The 24,193-nt window shown below is 38.2% G+C and overlaps 2 protein-coding genes across 21 annotated transcripts in view; one reads left to right on the forward strand and one right to left on the reverse strand.

The window, feature by feature from the left end:
* The window catches only part of TMEM165 (transmembrane protein 165), a 26,226-nt gene extending 18,489 nt beyond the window's left edge, over positions 1-7,737 (forward strand). The window contains exons 3-6 of the mRNA XM_030880568.2: positions 1,177-1,352; positions 1,908-2,090; positions 5,846-5,951; positions 6,680-7,737. Coding sequence (XP_030736428.1) covers positions 1,177-1,352; positions 1,908-2,090; positions 5,846-5,951; positions 6,680-6,756 — 542 coding nt within the window. The 3' untranslated portion in view covers positions 6,757-7,737. The remainder of the gene's footprint in view (positions 1-1,176; positions 1,353-1,907; positions 2,091-5,845; positions 5,952-6,679) is intronic.
* CLOCK (clock circadian regulator) overlaps positions 3,956-24,193 on the reverse strand; it is a 140,265-nt gene continuing 120,027 nt past the window's right edge. For 19 of the 20 annotated variants that reach the window (XM_060299371.1, XM_060299369.1, XM_060299364.1 and 16 more), the window contains 3 exons: positions 23,499-23,704; positions 19,240-19,513; positions 3,956-16,580 (listed from right to left, as the gene is read on the reverse strand). In XM_060299371.1, the coding sequence (XP_060155354.1) occupies positions 16,401-16,580; positions 19,240-19,513; positions 23,499-23,704 (660 nt within the window). In that variant the 3' untranslated portion in view covers positions 3,956-16,400. The remainder of the gene's footprint in view (positions 16,581-19,239; positions 19,514-23,498; positions 23,705-24,193) is intronic. The other variant, XM_030880589.2, reaches the window with a different exon arrangement.

Genomic DNA, 24,193 nt, shown 5'->3' on the forward strand with positions numbered 1-24,193 from the left:
GCCATTTCTCTGAGGAGCCTTTTAGTGGGGAATGTATTAGAAATCAAGATCTGGGTGCAAAGTTGGCTCATTGTCATTGAGATGTCTTGGCTTCTTGGCCTTCTCAGTGGACGGAACTAGAAAATATATGTCTGTATTATGTGTGTGTGTGCGGGTACATATACACACGTACCTATGTAACTTGGATACAGATATGCACATAAGCATAGGTTTACATTTCTAAACATGATTTTAAAGTCTTTTTCATTTTGTAATATAATGAAGCAAGGAATGCTTTATCTATGCAGTTATATTTTTGATGTTCAGGCAGTTTTGTAAGTGTTGTGCCCACTTTATAAAAAGAGCTGGTGAAGCAAAGAGTAATTGCATTTGTTATATATATGCAAATACCCTCTGGCCCTTCCATAGTTTTTAATTACTAACTTCATATTACCAATGTGAATGTGTTTCACAGGTAGGATTTAGGTTCTTGATATATCGATAGTTCCAAGTATAGTTTTTTTGTATAATTTATACAATTGTCCCTCTGTACTTGATGATAGGAAAGCATAGTACTGAATAAGTTTGTTATGTTACATATATGTGAGTTTGTATGGATATATATGTATGTGTATATGTATAGATATGGAATTATTAGTTTTCTTTCATAAGATATACTTATTTTTAAATAGTTGCAGAGTTTGAATAATGCCACATGAGTATCTTGTCGTGATTCTTCACTACAGAAGTTTGTAATTTAAAGATTTGTGATGAAGAAATATCACATAGGGCAGTGGCATAGCTTCCAGGTTATTAGATCATGGGATCCATAGAGGGCATCAAAGTTAACCTCCCAACTAAAGTTCTGTGCCCTGCATGACCTGTGGCGAGCCAGCCCCTGGCGGGTGTCTGAAGAGGAGATGATCATCTCATGAGAGATACGTGTGCAAGCCCTGCCACCTCAACCTGTACCACTGATTGCTTGCTAAGCTGTGATGAGTCATTGGCTAGAGCTAAGGGTTCGATATTGGTGGAGGAAAAGAAGTGGAGTTTAGGGTTATTACGTAATAGCTGAGCTTCTCATGTGAACCATTTTCCCTTTAAAACAGTGGTAAATGATGACTTCTGAAGTTAACTGTTTCTTTGGTTGGTGTATAATGTGCGAATTAACCAATACACTGTTGCACTTCCTTGCAGTTCTGTTTGGCTATGCCACCACAGTCATCCCCAGGGTGTATACATACTATGTTTCAACTGCGTTATTTGCCATTTTTGGCATTAGAATGCTTCGGGAAGGCTTAAAGATGAGTCCAGATGAAGGTCAAGAGGAGCTAGAAGAAGTTCAAGCAGAATTAAAGAAAAAAGATGAAGAAGTAAGTCAGAGCACTGTTAAACATCTGGACCAAAAAGGCACTCAACTATTAAGAGTAAACACTATCCAGAGGTTTTCCAATAGTCATCCATATCTGTGATGTGTGTGGGCTACACAGAAATAGCTTATTTTGTTTAGTTTCCGTTCTTACATCTGGCTGTGATAGGACTGGGTTAGTGTGATTGTGGTAGAGAAAGGACTCAGGGATGAATACTGAACACCTGTAATCAAGTTCCTTAATTAGACTGACTATAAGCTCCTGAAAAACAGGAACTGCAGTTTATAATTTTACCTGTTTCCTTCCACAGCATCTAGGATAATGAGTGATCAGTTAATATTGTTTATTTCATTGGGAAGAAATGGAAAAATTGAGAATATAGCATTTGTTGCTATGTGAGACCAGTGGTTCAAAAGAGAAGTTTGGGGTCACATAACTTTGGTTTCTCAGAGCATATTCCCATGGAATTTAAACACTGTTTAAAAGAAAGATTAAGTAATTTTGTGCTCTATTGACTTGGTTCCTAGAATTAATGTCTTTTTTTTTTTTGAAATTTAGTTTCAACGAACCAAACTCTTAAATGGACCAGGAGATGTTGAAACGGGTACAAGCACAACAATACCTCAGAAAAAGTGGCTGCATTTTATTTCACCCATCTTTGTTCAAGCTCTTACATTAACATTCTTAGCAGAATGGGGTGATCGCTCTCAACTAACTACAATTGTTTTGGCAGCTAGAGAGGTGAGTGGTACTTGGAGACTGCTTCTGTATTAAAACTAAGCATAACTAATGTTACTTTGCTCCAGAGGTCATGGGACAGAGTCAGGGTGGGTCAAGGGATGACTTCATATGCTAGACTGTTTTAGATCTAATTACGCCACCGCTCTTTAAAACTGACCTTCTCCCAGTTTCTACAGCCGGTCAGATTACTCTCTTTTGACTCCTCTTCCCTTCAATTTTGCCAAAATGATGGTGTGGCAGTTGTTTTGGCTTAGTTTTTTCTTTTCTCAGAAACTTCCTTTGTATACTTTATGTTGAGAACATAAATGGTATATTATTATTGAAGGCCAATTTGGCAATAAATACCTAATGCCTTGAAAGTAGATATCTTTGGCTTCTTCTGTTCCTTGTGCTAAAAAACTAATTTGAGTGTTGCAGAGGTTACTTAGAAAAGTTGTTAAGTCTTAGCCCCAGGTTACTCAGTCCTAGGATGTTAAGCCAGAAGAGACTTCAGATTATCTCGTTCTAGCCTTTGTTCTACAGATAAGATCCTGAGGCCCAGAGAGGCTGGGTGACTTGTCCGGGGACAGAAGCTAGTTGGTAGCAGGGATGAGGACTAGAGCCGAGGCTGTCTGCCTTCTAGGCTTTTCTGCTGTATCTTCTTCATAGTTGTCAGATGCCACTCTGTAAAAGATAACTGTTTGTTGAGAAAGTGTTTAACCCTCATTTCTTTTGAGGGGAGTAAAGTTTTACATGAGGTGTCTGTTATTGTTCACACTGATTGAGGTCTCCTGAAGAGACGGTTGTGGGATGGAAGGCTGCTGCTGCTTTTCAGCTCTTCTTGATCTTAACTAATGCTGTTTCTTATATTTTTATATCTATGAGATTACATTGTTTTTAATCAGTTGGTAAGATGTTTAGATAGCAAGCTTGATTTGAATTTATTTTTAACTCCTAGGAAATATCTACCATAAAAAGAACAAGTTCCTCAACATAGGCTGCAGTTCAAAATATAAAACAAGAGTTGAAAGCCAGGGCTAAGATAGTTGAGGATGGGCTGTTTTGTCAGAGAAGCCTCAAAAATGCGGAAAAAAAGGAACTCGATTTTTCATTTGAGTCCCGTATTTAAACATAAGCTTTCTTTTAAAATGTCATTTTAATGGCTTTGACCTATATTTTTCTTGGTCTCCAGCCTTTTTTATTGGCACTCAGATTGTCAGAATTGGGACTTGAAAGCAAGTGATCATTCTGTGGCGGTTGGTTCTGCCATGTGAGCTGTCGTGACGGCAGAATCATTGCATTTTTCTTAATACTGTCGTCTAAGCGGCACGAGCGACTTGGGACAGGCTCGAGACTCCCTGAGCCCCCAGGGTCTGCTCCCTGCCAGCAGTGCGGCACCTGTGGCCTGGGGTTGAGTCTCTGGCCATGCGAGCACATCACTGCAGCGTCTACATCCAGGGTGGCTCTGAGCTGAAACAAAGTGATGCACATAGGGTCCCCACTGTGGGGAGCACTCAGTGTCAGCCACCTTCCACACTGCAGCACCACGGGCACATGCAATGGGCTCTTCATGAGCACAGATGCAGTTGTCTTTGTTACTTTAATCTTCCTAATTTTTTTTGGTAACTTTTTTGTATAACCCATGCAGTAGTCTAGTCCAGTCCATTTTAGTCTGAACTTCATTTCTGCTCCCAGTAGAATTCAGTGTTCTCAGTTTGGATGTCACAGAATCCTAGTATCCTTTGAGATGTTAATGGGTACTAAGCAAAAAAAAAAAAAAAAAATTGAGGAAAAAGTTTCCAGGGTCAAATAGATTTGGCAAATAATATATCCTGGTTTTTTTGTTTTGAAGATGGAGTATACAAAATACCAAAGACTCTGAAAAATGCTGTATTAAAGGAACCATTTAATTTTATTTAAATCCAGTAATTTTTCAAGTGTCACTTTCAAATAGAATGAAACCATCTTCTGGGATATTAGTTTTAGAGGTTATAACAGAATTTAGGAAATGTGGTCCCACTCTTCCATTCCTCACAGACAGTTTCCAGCTCTCTCCATTTCCCCAGTCCACACACACACTGCCCACCCCAGCAAACAGGCCTCCTGCCACTTCACAGAAGAAAACAGAGGTCATTGTTTCTTCACTGCCACCCATCACAGTGGGTCCTTTCCCACCTGTATTCTGGATTCCAGCCCCCAGTGCTCCCACTTACAGCTTAAATCTTGGCCTTTCTTCCAGCCCAATTTTGCGAGCATATGCACAAGTTTTTCTCATCTAAAAAAGTTTTACCCCTTCCTCAATTCTGCTTCTCTTCCAAATATAAGCCTTTTCCTCCCCCACTTCCCTCAGTTTCAGAGGGCTTGGCTGTGATGGGAACAGGAGTTGGCTCTACTCCCTTACTTACTAAACCCACTGGGCTCTAGTTTCTGACTCACCGGTTGATTTGGTGCTTTAAGTTCACTGCAGCCACCAGTGGGGCTTGCCGTGGTCATCTTGGGAGGCTAATTGCTTGGCCACCTGTTCAGTCTCCCTTGGGCTCCTCTTCCCCTGTCAGCTCTTCAGTGTTGCTTTCCTCATGATCGTATCGTCAGCGCTTTCCTACATTCTCTCCTGGGGTTATGATGTTCAGTCCCATCACTTCTTCTCCATTGAACTCAACTGATTCTTGAACTTCTCTACTTTTAACTCCTTTGTTGGCAGCCACAAACCCTTTCTCCCTTGCTTCCTCTACCTTTTAAATCACATTGGTATTGCCATAATTCATCTAGAGAATTATGGGTGAGGAACTCAAGTGTCAGGCCTGATTTTTTTCATTTCCTATCATTCACTTACCACTAAGGTATATCAGTAGTGCCTCAGTTTCTCTCGAATCTGTCTGCTTTTCTCTGCCTAGTCTCCCATGCCAATCCAGGCCAGCACTGTCTCTTCCCAGGGCTATTGCTGTAGCCTCTCGATTGATCACTTTGCCTTCAGTCTTCTTCCCCTCCAGTGCACTCTCTAGACTCGACTTTTAAAGCATAACCTGTCTGTCACTCCCCAGATAAAAACCAGTGTCTTAAAAAGTCTGAACTCTAAGCTTGTACAGGTCCTTCATGACCCAGCCCCCTCCTTGATGGGACTCCTCCTCTCGTGACTCACTGGTTCTCTCTAGAAACACTCAAGTGCTCCGCAGCTGCCTCTTGCTGCTGGCCTGCTGCCAGGTCAGGTGCTTCCGCTTGTGCTTCAGGGCTGTCTTTTCTGGAAAACTTTCACTGGTCTTCCCAATCTGAGTGCCTCCAGTTTGCTTTGGTGGCAGGTGTTTACTGAATGAATACTGTGTCCTGACACTGAGGTAAAGCACTGGGACACAGTGGAGACTGAGAGGCAGGGTCTCTGTTCTTAGGAAGTACAGTGAGGCTACGCTCTTATGTAGTTTCTAGACAGTATCAAATACTGCCTGAGGGAAGAGGTGTCTAGGGTACGTCTCCTTGGCACTTGTCACTTAAGAGCTAAATAGTGCCTGTGAAGTAAGTTCAACAACTGCTGAAAGGTTGAATTAGGTTACTTTGATCTACATTGATTTGAGTTTATTCTTCTTTTATCTCTAGTCCTAGGTATAAATGGAACATATTCTTTCAAGCAGCCATGACACTTTTCATAAATTAAACAGCTAATTCATAGAATTGTTTTATGCTTTTTTTTGTTGTTGTTACTGACCTCTGTTTTCATTGCTTGATAGTTATCTTTCTCAGGTAGCAGTTTCAACCTTGGTTTTAAATTAATGGTATGTTTCCAGGACCCCTATGGCGTAGCAGTGGGTGGAACAGTGGGACACTGCCTCTGCACTGGACTGGCAGTAATTGGAGGAAGAATGATAGCACAAAAAATCTCTGTCAGAACTGGTAAGTCTTTTTTTCTTTTTTTAATTAGAAAGAAAATTCCATTTATTTTAACTTTTAGAATCACTGAGGTTAGAAAAGAGAACGTGTTTCTTCTGAAGCAGACTTGGTCTTTGCTACGATAATCTCTTAGAGGTCCAACGTACTGGCTCTGCTGTGGCAAACATGGACTGTTTTTCACTTGGAGGTGTTAGTAAAATACAGAACCATCTCAAAGCATTACTGGATTCATAGTAGCTTTCTGTCAACATATTTAAGTCAGTGAAACAACCCTGTGGAAATACGAGAACTTTTTAGCTTTGAAAATGTGTCTTCGGGATTGGCAATCATAGATGGAGACCATATTTACTGATTCAGCTGAAAATTTCCTACGTAGCTGATAGATCTTAAAGATGGAATAAAAATAGTCTCTTTGGTGGTCAGAAGTTGTTGAAAATTCTCTTATATAATTGGCTTTTAAGATGAGTTATAGTTCTATTGTTGCTTGTCAGCACTGTTTCAATTTAATAATTCTGTTAGTAAAAGAGTGCTGGAAAATAAACTGATTCTTAACTGTTCACAGTCGGGCATGTTAAGTATTTTGCTGTGGAAATGAGGTTGAAGTGTTTCTAATTTGTTCAAGTATTCCTAATTTGTTTTTAATGTTAGTTTACTAGATTAGAAGACTAATAGGCAACATCAGGGCTTATTTAGAGGAATTTTGCCTTAAATTTTTTTCTGTTCTCTTACAGTGACAATCATAGGAGGCATCGTATTTTTGGCATTTGCGTTTTCTGCACTATTTATAAGTCCTGATTCTGGTTTTTAACATGATACTGTTCATTTATATTTAGTCTAAGATAGGTGAACTATGTACATAGTGTATATTATAACTAAAAGTGATGGAAAATACTGTATTTTGTAGCATTGATTTGAGTTTGACCCATTTAATGAAGTATTATGTCCAAGAGAAATAATCACTGATTCTATTTGCGAAATGGATTTTTTTTTAAAAAAAAACAACTGATATCTAAGTGTGGATTTTTTCTTTTCTCCAGCTTAATTATGTGAATATGGTCTCCTTTTCTTGGCCGGGGCGAGGTGAGGGTAGTATATAGAGAGCCATTGTTCGGCAGGGGGCCTGCCACTTGATTCTCTTTCAGCACTGACCCCTTTGCAAGGACTATGAGTTTTGTCCTGAATAACTGAGGTGTTTTACGACGTTTGTTTACCTTAAAATTTTTCCTGGGGGAAAGAATGAATTAATTTCTATCATCTAGCTATCTTTTAAAACATTTTCCTGAGCCAGTAAGCAGTGGTTTATCAGAATAATCAGAAGTCTTTTCAAAATTAGGTTTTTGGGGCTTCCCTGGTGGCACAGTGATTGAGAGTCCGCCTGCCGATGCAGGGGACACGGGTTCGTGCCCCGGTCCGGGAGGATCCCACATGCCGCGGAGCGGCTGGGCCCGTGAGCCATGGCCGCTGAGCCTGCGCTCCGCAACGGGAGAGGCCACAACAGTGAGAGGCCTGTGTATCGCAAAAAAAAAAAAAAAAAATTAGGGTTTTTGTTTGTATGTTTTTTTTAAGAGCAAGGGAAATGTATTACTGTTAATAACATGACAAGAATTGTCTGCCAGGTCCATTCTTTTTTTCAATTGGGTAGGAAACCCAATATAATAACAGTCAGTCAATATTTGACCATGTGGAATTACCAAATTAAAAGAGAATACCGTGAGTGTATTCATATTTTTTCTATATTGAATAAACAATGTAACAAAGATACAACATAAATAAAAAAGTGTTATGACCAGTGCTTGTTTTTCCTTGTGTGTTATGCAAGTTCATAACTCTAATTTATCAAATCATTAACATTTATAGACCAGTTTCTAAAGCTGATATAAAAAACAGTAGCAAAGCATTGTTCTAAAGCACTGTCTTAACCTTCACACAGTTCTGTGAGGGAGTAGCTACTAATAAAAAGTTAAAAAAAAGGGTTAACTCATCCAGGGTTACATGGTAGAGCAGGGAGTCAAGCCAGTTTACTTCTAGAGACCATAATCACCGATTATGGTGAAGGGCACCTCATGTTATCATAGCAACTTCAGTAATCACTGTCATTTAAGTAAGTAAGTCTCTTCTAACTTGAGTACTAACTGTTCCGTCCAAGCAGCATAACTGTTTTCTCCCAGCCTCATAGGCTCTGTTACCATATGCAATAACACTGCCATCAGAAGCCTCTAGAGACCTGAAGGGACAGTTGTTCTATAGAAACTCCCACATGTTCCTTGTGTGAAGTAATAGCAGACCCAGAGCAAGTCAGGTTTACTGAGCTACTACAAAGTTCACAATGTACAGTCATTTGTAACTTGAACAGATTGTGAAATAATCTCGTTAATCACCCAGCATTCTCAATACAGCAGTCATTCTGCAGTAGTAACCATTACTGTGAGGAGATCTAAAAGTGTCAGTTAAAAAGCAGCAGTTCACATATTTCTGAAAAAGTCATTTTTAGAAACTTTTAAGGAGTTCTCTACCATGAAAAGTGTGTGTTACAGCGTAAAGAAACCACAATGTCCATGAGTTAAGATAAAGCACTTCAAAGAAATCTCAGGTTAAATCCTGAAACTACACCAGAATTCTCTGGAGTTAAATACCCCTAATACTGCCTTAGATTATTACAAACAGAATAAGTGAGGAATTGCATTATTTCTTTTCCAAGAATAGAAAGGATACTTCCTTGTTAGAAAGTAGCTGGTACCATCATAGCCCACACCTGGAAGTGCAGGCCGCCTGGTCCCAGCACCAGCTTAACGGCGAATAACAGCGAAGCTTTCTGAGGCACCACAATCTTGTAACAGGACACAACTACTCAGAGAATTTGGCAGCTCAGACCTTAGCTACAAGGTAAAAATTGCTAATGCAGTTACACTCCATTGCTGAATAAAAGAGAGGAAAAAATGTCATTGGTAGTGCTTTTAAAATATTTAATATTCTTTAAAATCCAAAATAATGTGATTCTTACAAGTTATGTGCCACATAAAGCAGGTGTTATTTCTTTGAGAAATGCAGGTGATACTGGAAAACAGCACTGAGGTATTTTTTATTTTTAAAACTGAATAAGGAAACAAAGTCTGAATCTAATTAATTTTACATTTATAAAAAAAAACTCAATGCTACTGCTTGGCTCTTTTGCTATAATTTTAGGTTCTGAATACAAGAGTATGGGAAAGAGCATTGTAATAGTACATACAGTTTTTAAAAACTGTGCACATCATAACCTGGAAAAATGATTATACAGCAAGAGGCCTGAGTGGAGGTAGGCTAATTAACACTTTACCTGTTCTCAAAGGACAGCTCTGAGAAACAAGTGTGACCAATTGTAACACCAAATTAAAATGGCAATATTTAAATAAGTAACAAAATGATCCGCATTTTATATAATATTGAATTTCCAAACATAGCTCATGAAAATCAGCAGAGAACCTATTATAGCACCGTTGAAACCATTCATTATCCCATTGTGCTTCTGTGTAATTTAGGATTTGGGCTGAAGTTATTACTTGGAAAATGTCAGTCTTGTTTTTGTAAATCAATCTGGATTTCAATGAAATGTTTGCTTTAGGAAAAAAAAGGTATTCTTAGCCATTTATAGCTCCACCCTTTCAGAAGGAAGAATGACAGGCTATATCTAATTTTAATTTAAAACCAAGAACCAAGCAGTAAGGACACATCAATGTCAAGAGTAGTACACTAAGAACCACACAGAACATTAGAAAGAATTTGGTGTGTGTTTTTACAATTACCAACTGATGTTAAATTAACAATTAAAAATTTACAGAGATAAAACTTTTTTTTTTTTTTTTGCACTGACTGGTTTCAATACAGCACTGAATTTAACTCGTCTTTGGGCTTCAGTCTTTACATAGAATGAATGTGCAAGTGCCATACTGAGCACCCTCCCCGACTTACACCATATGATAAAACAGACTTCAGAGTAATTCTAGGATGATCTAAATTACAGCTGCTCTGGCTGACATCTATAAAGGAAAAGGATTCCTCTTCTTTTTGCTTGATGGTGATTGTCCGGTTACATAATACATCAATCTGAAGATAGATAACAGGGCTTTCCTAACATTTGAACTCTTTAGTATTGGTACAACCATTGCCAGCAGTGAATCTGTACCAGTATAGGCCAACTCAAAATACACATCATAAAACATCTGAATGTAGTTTTTAAAGCAATGTCACCGTTTGTTTCCTCAGAAACTAAAAAGCATACATTTAAAGACATCGTGTCTCCAATTTAACCCTTAGAGTCAAGAAACATTTTTTATATCATTAAATCCAACTGGTGGTTGACCTCCTTTAATTACCATTCTCTAAGGGATCCCCAAAGCTAGAGCGTGCTCTGGACCTGGGCTGTGGGACTCAAGAACTACTCTGGGAGCCCTAAGGTGGGGAATTCTGTTCCAATACAGACCAGCAAGAAGTATCCTCAAATTTCTAGGCCTCAAATGTTGAAACACTGCTTTATTGGACAATGCTGTGTATGGAGGTTTGGTGTGGCTTTGTTTTTAAAGGACCAAGCAACACTACACTATATAAACACAGCAAATGTTTTCTGTAGAAGAGTTTGCAGTATTCCACCTATATTTAAGGACTTTAGATGGATTTTAATATGGATATGATAGTGACGGCCATTAGAAGATGCTGACCGTTTTAATAACATTTTCCCAAACAGGCAGCGCGTGTTTTGGGTTCTGTCATACTGGCGTTCGGCTGTGTTGGGGAAGTTATCATATTAAAAGTGCCCATAAAATAGAAAAGGCAGCAAGTGAAACTAGAAAAAACTTGGAGCTATATGAAGCAGATTTGAAAGGAGTTACCTTTACTGTTTCCTATCTAAGTTGAGAACAGCAGGGAAGCACAGGGGCATCTGGACTGGGGCTCCACTGCTGTCCTGAAGTGGAACAGGTTCCAATCGCCATGAAGAGGCGTCGCGAGGGCTAAGGACTGCACCCCAGATGGGAAGAGCCAGTCCTCCACATAGAAGATTACAAGGCAAAACAAAACAAACCACAATTAAATACGCTGTGAAATCACTCTGATGAGAAAACAGAACACAAAGATATTTAAAAATATAAATAAATACATTTAGCCATTTTTATTCAAGAAACCCAGAGAACTGCTTTCAAAGCAATTGCTTCTTTAAAAACCACTTTCTAAATTCTCCCATAAATACTATTTTGATTGTCACTTAATGCAGCACCTCAGTATTTGCTGGTGGTGGTGATGGACTTTCACTTAATACCTCTTCATAAACTATTTCACTAAAGAACGTTTCCCTAGGAAAACTCAGGCAGCTTACAAAATATTGTTAAATACTCAAAAACAGAACCTGCAAAGTATTATTTTATTTAACAAAAACAAGGAATGTAGTGTTAAATTATGACATGGGGAAAAAGTATGCAAAACAGTCACATGGAAAGAAAGTTTTAATTTTTAATATCCACGTTTGCTTAGTTTCTTGTGAGCTGTTCAATACTGTTTCAAACATCCTGAATTAATAACTGTACCAACAAAATTCATCCCCAGTGTTTCCACAGGAGACATTAAAATATGACCAAATTATTATTATTTTTCCTTTTCTTCAACCAAAGTAGTCTTTCTCAGTCCTTTCTGTGCAAAAATATTACAAGAGCAATTCAAATGGAAACACTGAAATGACATGCCAACATTTCAGAGCACATTTAAAACACCCAGAATAATTCTTGAAATTACTGTATTCTAAAATATGACTACCAATCACTTTTAGGTTAGTTCTATACATCTATTCACACTGATGCAATTCTCCTAGACCTCTGAAAATAAACAGGCTCATTGGTCTCTTTTGGTGTCCACACATTAGGCAAGATAGGTTTACAATAGTGTCTAAATGGAGCTAGGCATCCACAGTCTCTTGACTCCACCACATTCAAAACAAAAGTCAAAGTTCATTTGGCTACCATGAAATCACTCCCATAAACCTACTATGGTTCACTGGATCTAAACATTTCTCAGAAATGTGTCATTTAAAAATTTCACCTAAGTGATGATTCGGGGATCCTTTAGAAATGGTAGTATCTAAGATAATAAACTTTATCAAAATGAGTAATTGCAATAAAGTGCTTGTTACCTTTCAAAATGATGCTTTTAGACTGTGGTGTGTTGTCTGCGAAGTGTGTGCTATTCCTATATAAAGGATCCCCAGGCATGAGAGTTGGGTCTTCTCACCTGTCTCAGAAAGCAGCAGCACTATCTCTTGGTAGGCTGACAATAGGCACGTTACCCATGCGGATGAGGCTAAGCTAGAGCTATGGCAAAAGGGGAAGTAAATTAGAAAAGGGGGGAGGCATGTGAAGGGTTCCTATTATATTCATAGTTATATACAAATATATTAAATATGCTATAAAAATAGTCAACTCTTTTCCTTTGCAATTACTTCAGAAGCTCCTTTTGGAAGAACGCTCACCCACCCCAAACAAAAGACTCTTTTCCTCCAATCACTATAAAATGGCAAGTGCCTTTGTGCTGTTTCTTTTCCTCTGTTTAAAAATTCCAATCAGCTTATTCCTGGCTAGACTCACTCAGCAATAATAATATCCAGTGTTTATACCTTCCAACACTGACTCCCGAGGGACTAAGAACAGGGTCACAGACATTGGAAAGGTTATAGACTTGAATGAGTTTTACACAAATGTTCGTCAACAAACTTTCAATTACCAGAGAAATATAGGAAAAGAAAAAAAGTAGAAATGAGCAATACCAGAGCAAAATGCTATTTGCAGTCCACTTTAAAAAAAAAAAAAAGGCTACCTCAATGTCGTGGAGACATCTTAAAACACGTTGAGTAACTTCCAGTTTAAAATAATTTTCACCTGTCTGTGTAGAGCCGGCAAATAGAGTACTATTTTAAGGGGCCCCTTCCTAAGGCTTCTTGAACAAGGGCTCATCTCCCTTCAACAAGCAGTGCCCTTAACTAACTGCAAGCAGACCGCTTTAAGGCAATGACCAACAACCCAAGCACTTCTGAAGAATTACAACACTTTCACGAATCTACACTGAGAATTCTACAACAAACTGTTCAAAGTCACTGGCATCCTTTTATTACTAGTACATTCCTAAACCAGATTTACGTGACAAAGCAGAGCACAGGACTCAAATTACCCCCTCAACCTGGGACGGAGTTGGGAGACTGAACTGTAGTATTTACTCACACGCTGCCCCCATCTTCCCCCGTATTTGCTTTTCTCCCAATATTTTCACTCAAAAACTGAAGTGCTTTTGAGTGTCTTGGTTCTGGTCTGACGCCAGTCGTGGCAGCAACTTCATGAACCCTTACAGTCCTCACTGGTAGCTGTGAGAACAACAGTGACTCACCCAGTGCCACAGCAGTCCAAAGAAGGTAACACCTGATGACTGCCACCCAGAATCAAGTGTTTTTTAAGAAAAACCGAGGATCTATGAGAGTAAAGCAGAGGGAAGATAAGATTTTTAAGTAGTTGAAAGGTGTTCCTATTTGGTATTTTTTCATGACTTAGATTTGGATTTTAATGAACAACTTTGGCTACAGAAATGAATGAAGAACAGGCCACTGCTGAATCTTCATCAGAATGCTCAAGTCTCAATGCACGGAGGAGGGGACAGGGACTGCTCTGCAGCCCAAGTTCCAGGGAAGCAGGAGGAAACCAAGTTAAAGGAGGAGCTGAGAGGCAGTTACTAGCTCTTCTGATCCAACACTTCATTCTGACAGCAAAAGAAAAGCTGCTCCTTTAAGTGTAGCAACCAATTCTAAGCAGGAAAAAAATGAGCTGTGAGGAACAGCAGGAATTGTAAAGCAAAATCTTGTCTAATTTTCTTTCCCAAATATTTGTGAGGATGAAAAAATGCTTGAAGGGACTGGTGGAGGAGAATGTGCACAAACAGTCTACAGATTTACCTCGTGGCTTGTCTTATACTTTGCTTGTGTTAACCTAAGTACACAGTACTCACGGTTCACCATCTTTCTTTTTACATATGGGACTTAGAAAATAAACCTTAATATGATAGTTCATCATATCTTTTGTTTGCTAAATCTGTATCACTACATATTGCCAATAAATAAATGAGGCACAACTCAGATATATATGGAATGGCATGATAAGGTTAAGAAAGGCAATCTGAAAGGGGAAAAAAATACTGTTGCCATACTCTACAACATCAATGTTGTCCACGTGTACATATGCTCAAGTACACAGATATTCCGACATTTATTCTTGACATTCATGAGAAAGTCATGATCATTTAGCTAGAAGAGGAGCTCCTTGATATGTTAATTACTGATTGGCATCTAGTAACACTTCTTTTGTAGAAGGGTAGGTACCAAGTCTCTTTGGTTGTTTTCAACATTAATTTTCTAGTTTATGTGTGGCCAGGCATGGTTTTCTACAGAAAGACAAAGTATACCCCTTAAGGATGATAGCAAAGCTGAGAACAGAAAAGTCTTAAGAACTGACTGAGAGTTCCCCTGACTCCTTTATCTAGCAATTCTGTACTAGATTATTTTCATTGCTGAAATCTTTTCTACTTAACAACCTCAATTCTGTTACACATTTTCTTTTAAGGTCAATTTTGATTTATTATAGCTTGCTGTCTTCCCTTTCCTCAGTAATAATTTTTGATATTCTAATAAGATTTTTTCCCATTAATTTTCCTTTGTTCTGTAGTTATAAATTTAATTACTAGTACCATAAAATCTATAAAATGCTTTTTTTTTTAATGTACGTAATTCTGGTTGGAACTTACTACCTTTAGAATGTATTAACAAATGAAATCTTAGTTCATGTTTATGAAGCATGTGAGCTACAATATTCTACTGCTGTAGTGAAGGCAAAGCCAATTCCTACCCCTTCTTTTTTCTTCACAGGATTTTAAGATCACATTGAGCAAATATTTACTGGTAATTACTAAATGACTACATAGCTTTAAGGAAAATGATGATTTAGCAAAACAACTTTGTGATCACATTAGTAACTCTGATGTATCATTAGGATGTCATCTTTTATTTTGAAATTATTTGTACCTCTAAACCAAGAGACTCAAAGCAGTCTTCATTAGAAACTTAATGGCACTGACACCCACATGCTATTAAAAATGTACCAAGATTTCAAAACTGCTACTGAAACCAGACGATGAGCTCAAGATGGTGAGTTATCACCTGAATCAAAATCAAGGCACAATGGGTTGTTTTTTTTTGTTTTTTTTTTTTCCTCAAATAACCCTGAATCATTTCTGACTAAAAGAAGCATTGAAATTGTGGGGATAATAAAAAGGTTCCAACAAATCCTAAAAGTTAAAATTCCCACCAGTGAGAACGTTAAAAAGTGCCTAAAATATTTTGTGTGCAAATTCACTCCTATAACTGAAACATTCTTGAAATTACTTTCAGGCTTGTTAAAAACCATTTACACAACTATTTCCAACTATGAACTAGATCAAAATATGTGATCAAAACTCCCAACCATCTTAAAATAAAGCAGTGCAAATCCTATTTTCAAACATAATTGAAAAATAATGAAATGAGGGATATTTCTGAGTAACTTGAAAATCCTGTTTCAAATAATTTAACCTGAAAAAAAAAATCCATTCCCAGCAGCACATCATACCTCACTGAACAAACTGTGACATCACAGCCAAAGTATGAACATAAAAAGACTTGTGCCCCGGAAACTGAAGAGAACACTACTGTATGGTAAACAAAAGAGAGAAGAGGATGTATTAGTTTGCACATGGTGTCAGAATCTAAGGAAACTACTCATACCTAAATGAGATAATGCTTTCATGCAGCATACAAAATGTTTTGCTTTCTCTCCTTTTATCCAGACATATACATAATATTATTTTTACAGCGTCTGTACATAGAGAATTTAAACTCATACAACATTCTGAAATTAATTACTATTCCATCATTATCCGAAAAGGGAGAGGGGTTGGGGAAGGGGGCCTACTGAGTCTACTGGACTGTCTTCATGGCATCATTGTAAGCAAACCCCTGACATGGCAGTGGTGTATCCTCTGTAACACTTGAAAACAGGCACAGAACCACTCAAAGTTACTAACATTGTTAGTGCCTTTCTTACTCACTGGAGGTCATGTTTCATAGCTGAGTTTCTTAACATTTGGCAATATACTCTTTTTCCATCAAAAAATATCTGGGCAAGTAAAACACTGTCAGGATTGGCTATGGCCCTATGATCATCTCCTGCTGGCTGGTATTTAATGCACATCCGCAGCACGAGGCAGCATTTTCTCTGCTAACTAATTCCAGGAACTAGAACACTCAATACTGCATCTCATGAAACCACTGGAACTCTTCATGCTATCCTCAGATCATCCGAGCAACTCTTTTATGGGCCACCCCCTTCCTCCCTTGAGGGCAGAAAGGAAGCGTGTGTGCTACTGTGGTTGAACCTTGGAAGGATCAGTCAAACTGTCAGTCCTGCGCCGATTCAGTTGCTGCTGTTGCTGAGACTGGTGTTGCTGGTGATGTGACTGAGGGAAAGTGCTCTGCTGTAGTGGAAATGCAGCAGAGAGGATAAGCTGAGTTGAAGGGTTCCCGTGGAGCAATCTAGAAGTCTAAAAAAACAAATGGATTATGCAACACTGCTTTACCCGCACTATACTGTCTACATTAAGATTTACTCAACTTTTCCACTCTCCGCAGGAACAAAATCTGTACATAAGTTTTGCTTTCTCATTTAAAAATAATATTTTGGAAAACGCTAATGAGGATTTCCCTCTTCCTGAAAGTATAACAGAATTTCATTTTTTAAAAGGAAACTGAGCTAGAGGTTTTATGGTACAGAAAGCAATCTATGCCCTGAGGCAAACCACGCATATTCTTTCACTTTATATGTCCTAAAGACCACATTTTAAACAGATGATACAATTTAAGCATCGCTAAGAGCATATGAAACATGAACATTCTGAGGTCAAACAGACAACACCTTCTGCACAGGCTTTTTGATTGGTGAGAGCAGCAGTTCAGTGGCCAAGAGCATGGGCCCTGAGGTGCACTGCCTGGGTTCAAACTCTGGCTGCCCCATTTTACCCGATGTGTAACTTGGTCAAGCTATTTACATCTCTGGGCCTCAGTTTCTTCATTTACAAAATAAGGAGAATCACAGTACCTCCCACAATGGGTTTCTGTGAAGATTAAATATTAACATTATTATTATTTAAAAGTACCACAAAAATGAGGGCAGGCAAAGTCAGAGACTTATGTCCTATAGGTAGCAGTATGATGTAACAAAGAAAAAGCAAAACAAAAAGCGAGCGGGCAATCTGAAGTCTGAAGCCCTGGCTGTGAGTTTTGCTCTGCTATTTATTAGCTGTGTGGCCTTGGGCAAATGTCAAGTCCATGAACTTCAGTTTCTTTTGCCTAATTGCTCCTTCTAGAGATATAAAGGAAACTAGCCAAAAGAAAGTGAAAGTCTTTCCTCACTACTGACAATACATCTGGACGCAGGGTGCATAATTTTAAACTGGAACTGTGATGGGTGATTTCTGCAAATGTATGTGAAGGACACCTGCACACGCACACAAAAGGACAGATCTTTGAAACTTTACGGCCATTAAGCTTTGCTAAGGACCTGGAGACATTTTCTTTTTCCCTCTGTTATTAGGAACAGCTTTTGTAAGAAAAGAACTCAGGATATTTATGAGCCTTACAGGGTTACAACAGAGGTACACTTTGGAACTAGGTGTTATATAACCAGAAAAGACAAATTGTGTATTTCTATCTGCATATGAGTGTATTTCTAAAGGGTATTGCCTATCTTATTTCTTTAGTGGTTCCATGTCTTTGGAATGTTTTTTTAAAAGTGGAAGAGAATGTTCATTCTTTTAAGAGCCCTCGTTCCCTGAGAGAAAACTGAGCTCTTAAGGCAAGTCTTCTCCCTTTCTAAGCTTTTGCTTAATTTTCATTGAATACATTTCCCCTAGAGAATAGTTTATAACTTATTATAAATTCTTGTCATTAATTAATTTGTAACAATAGCTAACCCAGTCATTAATGGCTGCACTGTAGGCTTAAGGTCTAAGGGGTTGTATGATTCTCAGAGATATTTAGGCAACTAACCTCTTTTAGTTTAGCACATCACCAAGTTCAGAATTATATTTGTACCAGAACACCAATGGCGATAAATTAACACTGTATTTATGTCTGAGTATACAGTATAACACTGAATCTTCTAATCATACCATATGCTGTATAACTTTAAAACTGATGATATGTACCTGGCATACATGGAATGGTATCCAGCACAAATCTTGGCTTAGCCTACATTCAAAATCGCTGGCCTTTTAGACCAGTAAGGAAAAAGCTGGATTTCCAGATGTCACAGTCTGCTACTGTGTACCCCCAATGAGGGTACTGAGGTCCAGAAATTTGTCCTGCTGATTTCTTTGCTGAGGATCCCGATCTAGGTGACCTTGTTCTGCACCCTTTAGATAAGTAGATTCTGTCTGATATACCCACATGAGATCTGTGTCTGCATTTTGGTTAATCTGAGTGTCTATTAATACATTTATCAAGACAGTGGTCACAAAATCAAGCTAGTTATGTGCCTTCTACCATACTCAGTGATTTGCATGCTTCTTTTACCCATGAGATATTAACTACTAGCACCTCCATATTACAGATGAGGAAACTGAATTTTAGCAAGTTGAGTAACCTCCAAAGTTCACACAGTATGTGGTACAGCAGTGACTCAATCTCAGCGCAGGCTATGCCTCCACAGTATATCTCCTCTGATGTTAATATATTACCAAAAAGTCACTATAAAATTTAATCCAATAAAATAATTTAAGATAATGCCTAAACTAATTTTTTTAAAAAGTCCCTTTCAACACCTCTGCCCTGTAGAGAGTACAGCTTGATGGGCCACTAGGAAAACAAGAGAACAGAGAAAGGTGCCTTTGCTTGAATTCCAGAAACTCTAGCCAGAGAGAGCTCTATGTAAAGTACCTTGATATGGGCAAGAAGCAGCCACTTACTCTATCCAGCAGTTCAGACAGTGGGCTATCTCCACGGCAAGGTTAAAGGTTTTCCAAAGACAGAACAAGAGAAGAAAAAATAGCCAACTGGGATAAGCTTTCTGTCTTTATATAAATTTAAGTCGTACAATGAGCCTTTATGGACTTCTCAGATCATTTTTAAAATGTTCCTTTAATCCCTAATTTCACTCCATAAAAGTAAACAGGTCTGGGACAGCTTCCGCATGGGGAGAATTACCTGTAAAAACTGCTGCGGCGGTTGAGCCAGCTGCGCCTGCGGCGGCTGCTGCACTGCAGGGAGTTGCTGTTCCTGGGAACTCTGCTGCTGCTGCTGCTGCTGCTGCTGCTGCTGCTGTGGGACCGGCAGTGTCTGTGACTGCGGTGGTTGTGGAGCAAAGGTAGGGTAGGCAGTCACCACCTGACCCATGAGCATAGCGCTGGGCACCACGACCGCCCCGCAGGCTACAGGAGCAGTTACTAACTTGGTCACAAGCTGCTGACCTTGAGAAAATCTGTTAGGAGGAAAGAACGGGAAAGGGAGTCAGAAGTACAAGGTATACATTATGAAAGGTGGTGGGCTGAACATTTCTCTAAGATAATACCCATGATATTGCCAATGAACTGATAGGGTATAACTCTAAGATAATCCCCTTTTAATACTGCCATACTAAAAGCTGTACGTTCCAATTTTGTTTCATGTTTTTAAAGATTCCCTTTGGGATATCAGTGAAACAAAAGTGTGTAGAGCAAAATGAAGTGCAAAAGAATGAAATTTGACCTTTACGTCATATATAAAAATTAACTCAAAATTGATTAAAGACCTAAACATAAATGTTGAAACCATGAAACTCTTGGAACAAAACATAGGGGGAAAGTTTCATGACACTGGATCGGGCAATAATTTCTTGGATATGACACTAAAAGCACAGACAACAAAAGAAAAAATAGATAAACTGTACAACAAAATTAAAAATGTTTATGTTTCAAAGGACACTATCAACACAGTGAAAGGGCACTCCACAGAGTGGGAGAAAATATTTGCAAATCATACATCTAATAAGGGGTTAATAACTAGAAAATATAAAGCAATCCTACAACGTAGCAACAAACACACACTCTGATTAAAAAATGGCCAAGAGTCTTGAATAGATATTTCTTCAAAGATGATATACAAATGGTCAATAAGCACTGAAAAGAGGTTCAACATCACTAATCATTAGGGAAATGCACATCAAAACCACTAGGAGATACCACTTCATATCCATTAGGATGGCTACTATCAAACAAAGTGTTGACAAGGGTGTGGAGAAATTGGAACCTTTGTGCACTGTTGGTGGGAATGTAAAGTGGTTCATCCACTATGGAAAACAGTATGGTGTTTTTTCAAATATATTAAAAATGTAACTACCATATGATCCAGCAATTCCAATTCTGAACTGAAAACAGGGACTCCAATAAATACTTGTACACCCATGTTCATAGCAGCTATTCAAAACAGTCAAAAGATGGATACAACCCAAGTGTCCATCAGTAGATGAATGGATCAAGAAAATGTGATATATACATTACAATGGAATATTATTTAGCCTTAAAAAGGAAGGAAACGCTGACACATATTATAACATGGATGAACCTGGAGGACATCATGCCAAGTGAAATGAGCCAGTTAGAAAAGACATATATTATGTGATTCCATTTATATGCGGTATCTAGAGTAGTCAAAGTCACAGGCTTATGTGCTTAGAAAGTAGAATGGTGGTTCCCAGGAGCTAGGGGGACGAGAAGTGAGGAGTTACCGTCTGATGGATACAGATTTTCAGTTTGGGAAGAAGAAAATATTCTGGCGACTGAAGGTAGTGATTGTCACAATGGCGCGAATGCACTCATGTCAATGAACTGTACGTGTGAAAATGGTTAACACAGTAAGTATTATGTTATGTATATTCTACCACAATAAGAAAAAATTTAACCTGTTAAAAATATCAACTTTTTTCTTTTTATAAAATTACTAGGTACTTGGGAGGTAGGTATATGTGACACATGATTTTGCTAATGAAAATAAACTAATCAAAATAAAGCAGTCATAAGGGAATTTTTAAAAAACTCTCTAGGTTTACAGATGTTTACATTGCAAGCTGTATCTTATAAACATAATTCAAAACTAAATGACATCCTAACAGTACATAAAAATACACTCAATTTATAAATTTATCAAGGAGCAGAGTACCCACCGTGTTACAATTCACTAATATTCCCTCCCACCCACCTTCCTTCTTCCACAGTCTTTAATAAAAGGACAACAACAAAAAACGATGCCTCTTCAGGGAACAATATTATTTCTATCTGCCTTTTCTGTGAGATGAAGTTAGTTTCCAACACTGGTCATCACGGTGAGGAAATTGAGACATGACTCTACCGTCGATTTAGCATGACACAGCTGCAATTACAAACTGTTCAAAGCACATAACTACGATTAAACTTAGCACATATACATACTTTATATGCTCCATAAGACAAAATAAATCTATTCTGAATCCATTCCAAATCTTAAAAGTAAAATACTGTATATTATATACTTCAGGACCAAACGCATTATTTAATGCAAAAACATATATAGTAAAAAATTTACCTATAAAGCAAGCACAAAGAAACAAATAACATTACAAAGTGGCTTAATCATAGAAATGCTAAGCACTAATTTCTCTGTAATCTAAGAAGTAATTCGTATCTGAATTGTCCAACTGCCCACTGGTAAACTATGAGACTACCTCATCCCTCTCTGGCACTAAAAGAGTCTGCAATCTACTTTGGCTTAACTTCTGTGGCTTTGTATACACTCCTACCTTTGCCTAGAACACCCTCCTGGACTCCCTGCCACATGCTTATCCAAAGCCAAGCTCTTTAAGACTCAGGTCAAGTATCTCCTCCCTGAAGCTTTCCCTGACCACACTCCTCTCTTCATCTGCTTGCCTCAACCCATAACACTGCTCACTTCCTCCTTTCTAAAGACCTAGTAAGGATTTATCACATCAAACAATACTGATTATTTACCTTTCTATGGCTTTGACTAGTCTGATCTTTGTCCTGGGATAAAGAATGCGCCATACTCATCTAAGTAGGCACTCAAATGTCTGCTGAAGTATGTTTTTCCCCCTTCAAAAAACCGTTGTCTACAAACAATTGCTAAATTGTGTCCTCCCAAATGCATGTCAACATTCTACGTTAATGGATTTTCCCTCGGGCTTTAAATCTAGTCCTCTGTATTTCTGTGGAGCATATTCATAATACTTCCTTTCAGAAGTCAAAGCTGAAAGCTGGACTTTTTAACTTGAAGGAACTGAATTCCAAAGAGAAGAAATGAGTTTCTCTCTGCTCTTACTGCTTCTGCAATCCTGAAGCTTCTTTACTCTCTGGAAATTATTAATAGGACTTTAATAAAATCTATTACACAGTCTAATACAACAGCAAGGTTTTATTATAAAAGCAGCAGCCTACTTATATTGTACTAAAATTAGTAAAAAATAAAATGTATTTAAAATATCATTAAGACTAGAAATCCTATAGTTGTTGAAAGACTCCTTCCTAATATTCGAAAAGGGTATTTCTTCATAATATTTGTTTCTAAGTCAGCTATCTGGATGACTAAAATAAGTCACAGATGGCGGTTTTTCTAGAAGCACCCACAGAACTTTAGCATAGTATATGTTAAAGCACATGAGCTTTGAAATCAGACACCCAGGCTTGAATTCAGATACCCTTCTTCACTCCCTAACAGCTATAGACCCTTGACCAAATTATTAAAAACTCACTTTATTCTTACCTGGGAAATAAAAGACCCTTTTTAAAAAATAAAAATTAAATGAGATAATATATTTTGAGCATGTAGTACAGTACTTAACACAAATCAAGAAAGGTGAGCTACTCTTACTCCATAACACATATAAACTATGGTAGCAAACACCCTAACCACTGTTACTACACTGACAACACACCAGCATCTGTACTGAAATGATAAAAGTTTTATAGTGATATAGACAAACCCTATTATAAAACTTGTGTAACAGTGTGCTGTAGAATTTGGATTCTACAATATTTATTAGCACATTTCTGAACAAAACAAAACTTGTTGTTACTCTTTTATTATAAAGTCCGTAAACAATGGATACATTCTGTGTTTTTATTTCAAATTCAAGAGTTAGCAACAAATTAAAATCACGTTTTTAAAGATCAAAGTGTTGTTGTTGTTGTTGTTTTTTGTGGTACGCGGGCCTCTCCCATTGTGGAGCACAGGCTCCGGACGCACAGGCTCAGCGGCCATGGCTCACGGGCCCAGCCGCTTCGCAGCATGTGGGATCTTCCCGGACCGGGGCACGAACCCGTGTCCCCTGCATTGGCAGGCGGACTCTCAACCACTGCGCCACCAGGGAAGCCGCAAAGTATTGCTTTTTAATCAAACAATTTACATCTTTGAAATGACTAACGAAATATGACCACTACCTTATCTGTCTGTCCTGAGTGAATGTAGTTACTGCAGCACTCTGGGAACTGTTCTGTGGCATACTAGATGGAATCTGGACCATGCTTCCGGCCGTCGGCTGAGAAATCACCATAGTGTTGTACAGTGGGGCTGTAAGAGTGCTCTGTGTCTGACTGGGAGGAGATGTTTGCTGACTGTGCCCGCTCAGTACATTCTGTTGATTCTGCTAGGAAAGAGAAGATTTTACAGATAGATTATCTGAAAAAAATTTATTCAGGAAGTATGATTCTATTACTCATCATTCTAACAATAGCTGACATGACAGAAAAAGAAGTGGCAGAACATATTACTCTGGGAGAAATCAAGGAATAACTTGTAGTCATTGAGAATGAATTAGCCTTCAGTATCTTGCTGGAAGGTAAGCTATGACTTTTGAAAAGGAGCATGATCTTAACAGGGATGATATGAAATATACATGAAGAATTTCTTCAAACACCCAAAGTAGGTGACTGACATTACACATTTTTATATATTTCATTTGAAGTCTTGAGATTTATAATCACAGATGCACACCAATTACCAAAATTTCCTAGAATGCTGATTAAGCCATCACTGCCCTAACAATACAGTCTTCACCTATAGTAACATATGTCCTAGTCAGACACTTGCAAGTCAAAGTCTTTTTTTTGTTAACACACAGAACTAGTCCGTATGT

This window comes from Globicephala melas, chromosome 5, assembly GCF_963455315.2.
Source record: "Globicephala melas chromosome 5, mGloMel1.2, whole genome shotgun sequence".
In the NCBI taxonomy this organism is placed as follows: domain Eukaryota; kingdom Metazoa; phylum Chordata; class Mammalia; order Artiodactyla; family Delphinidae; genus Globicephala; species Globicephala melas.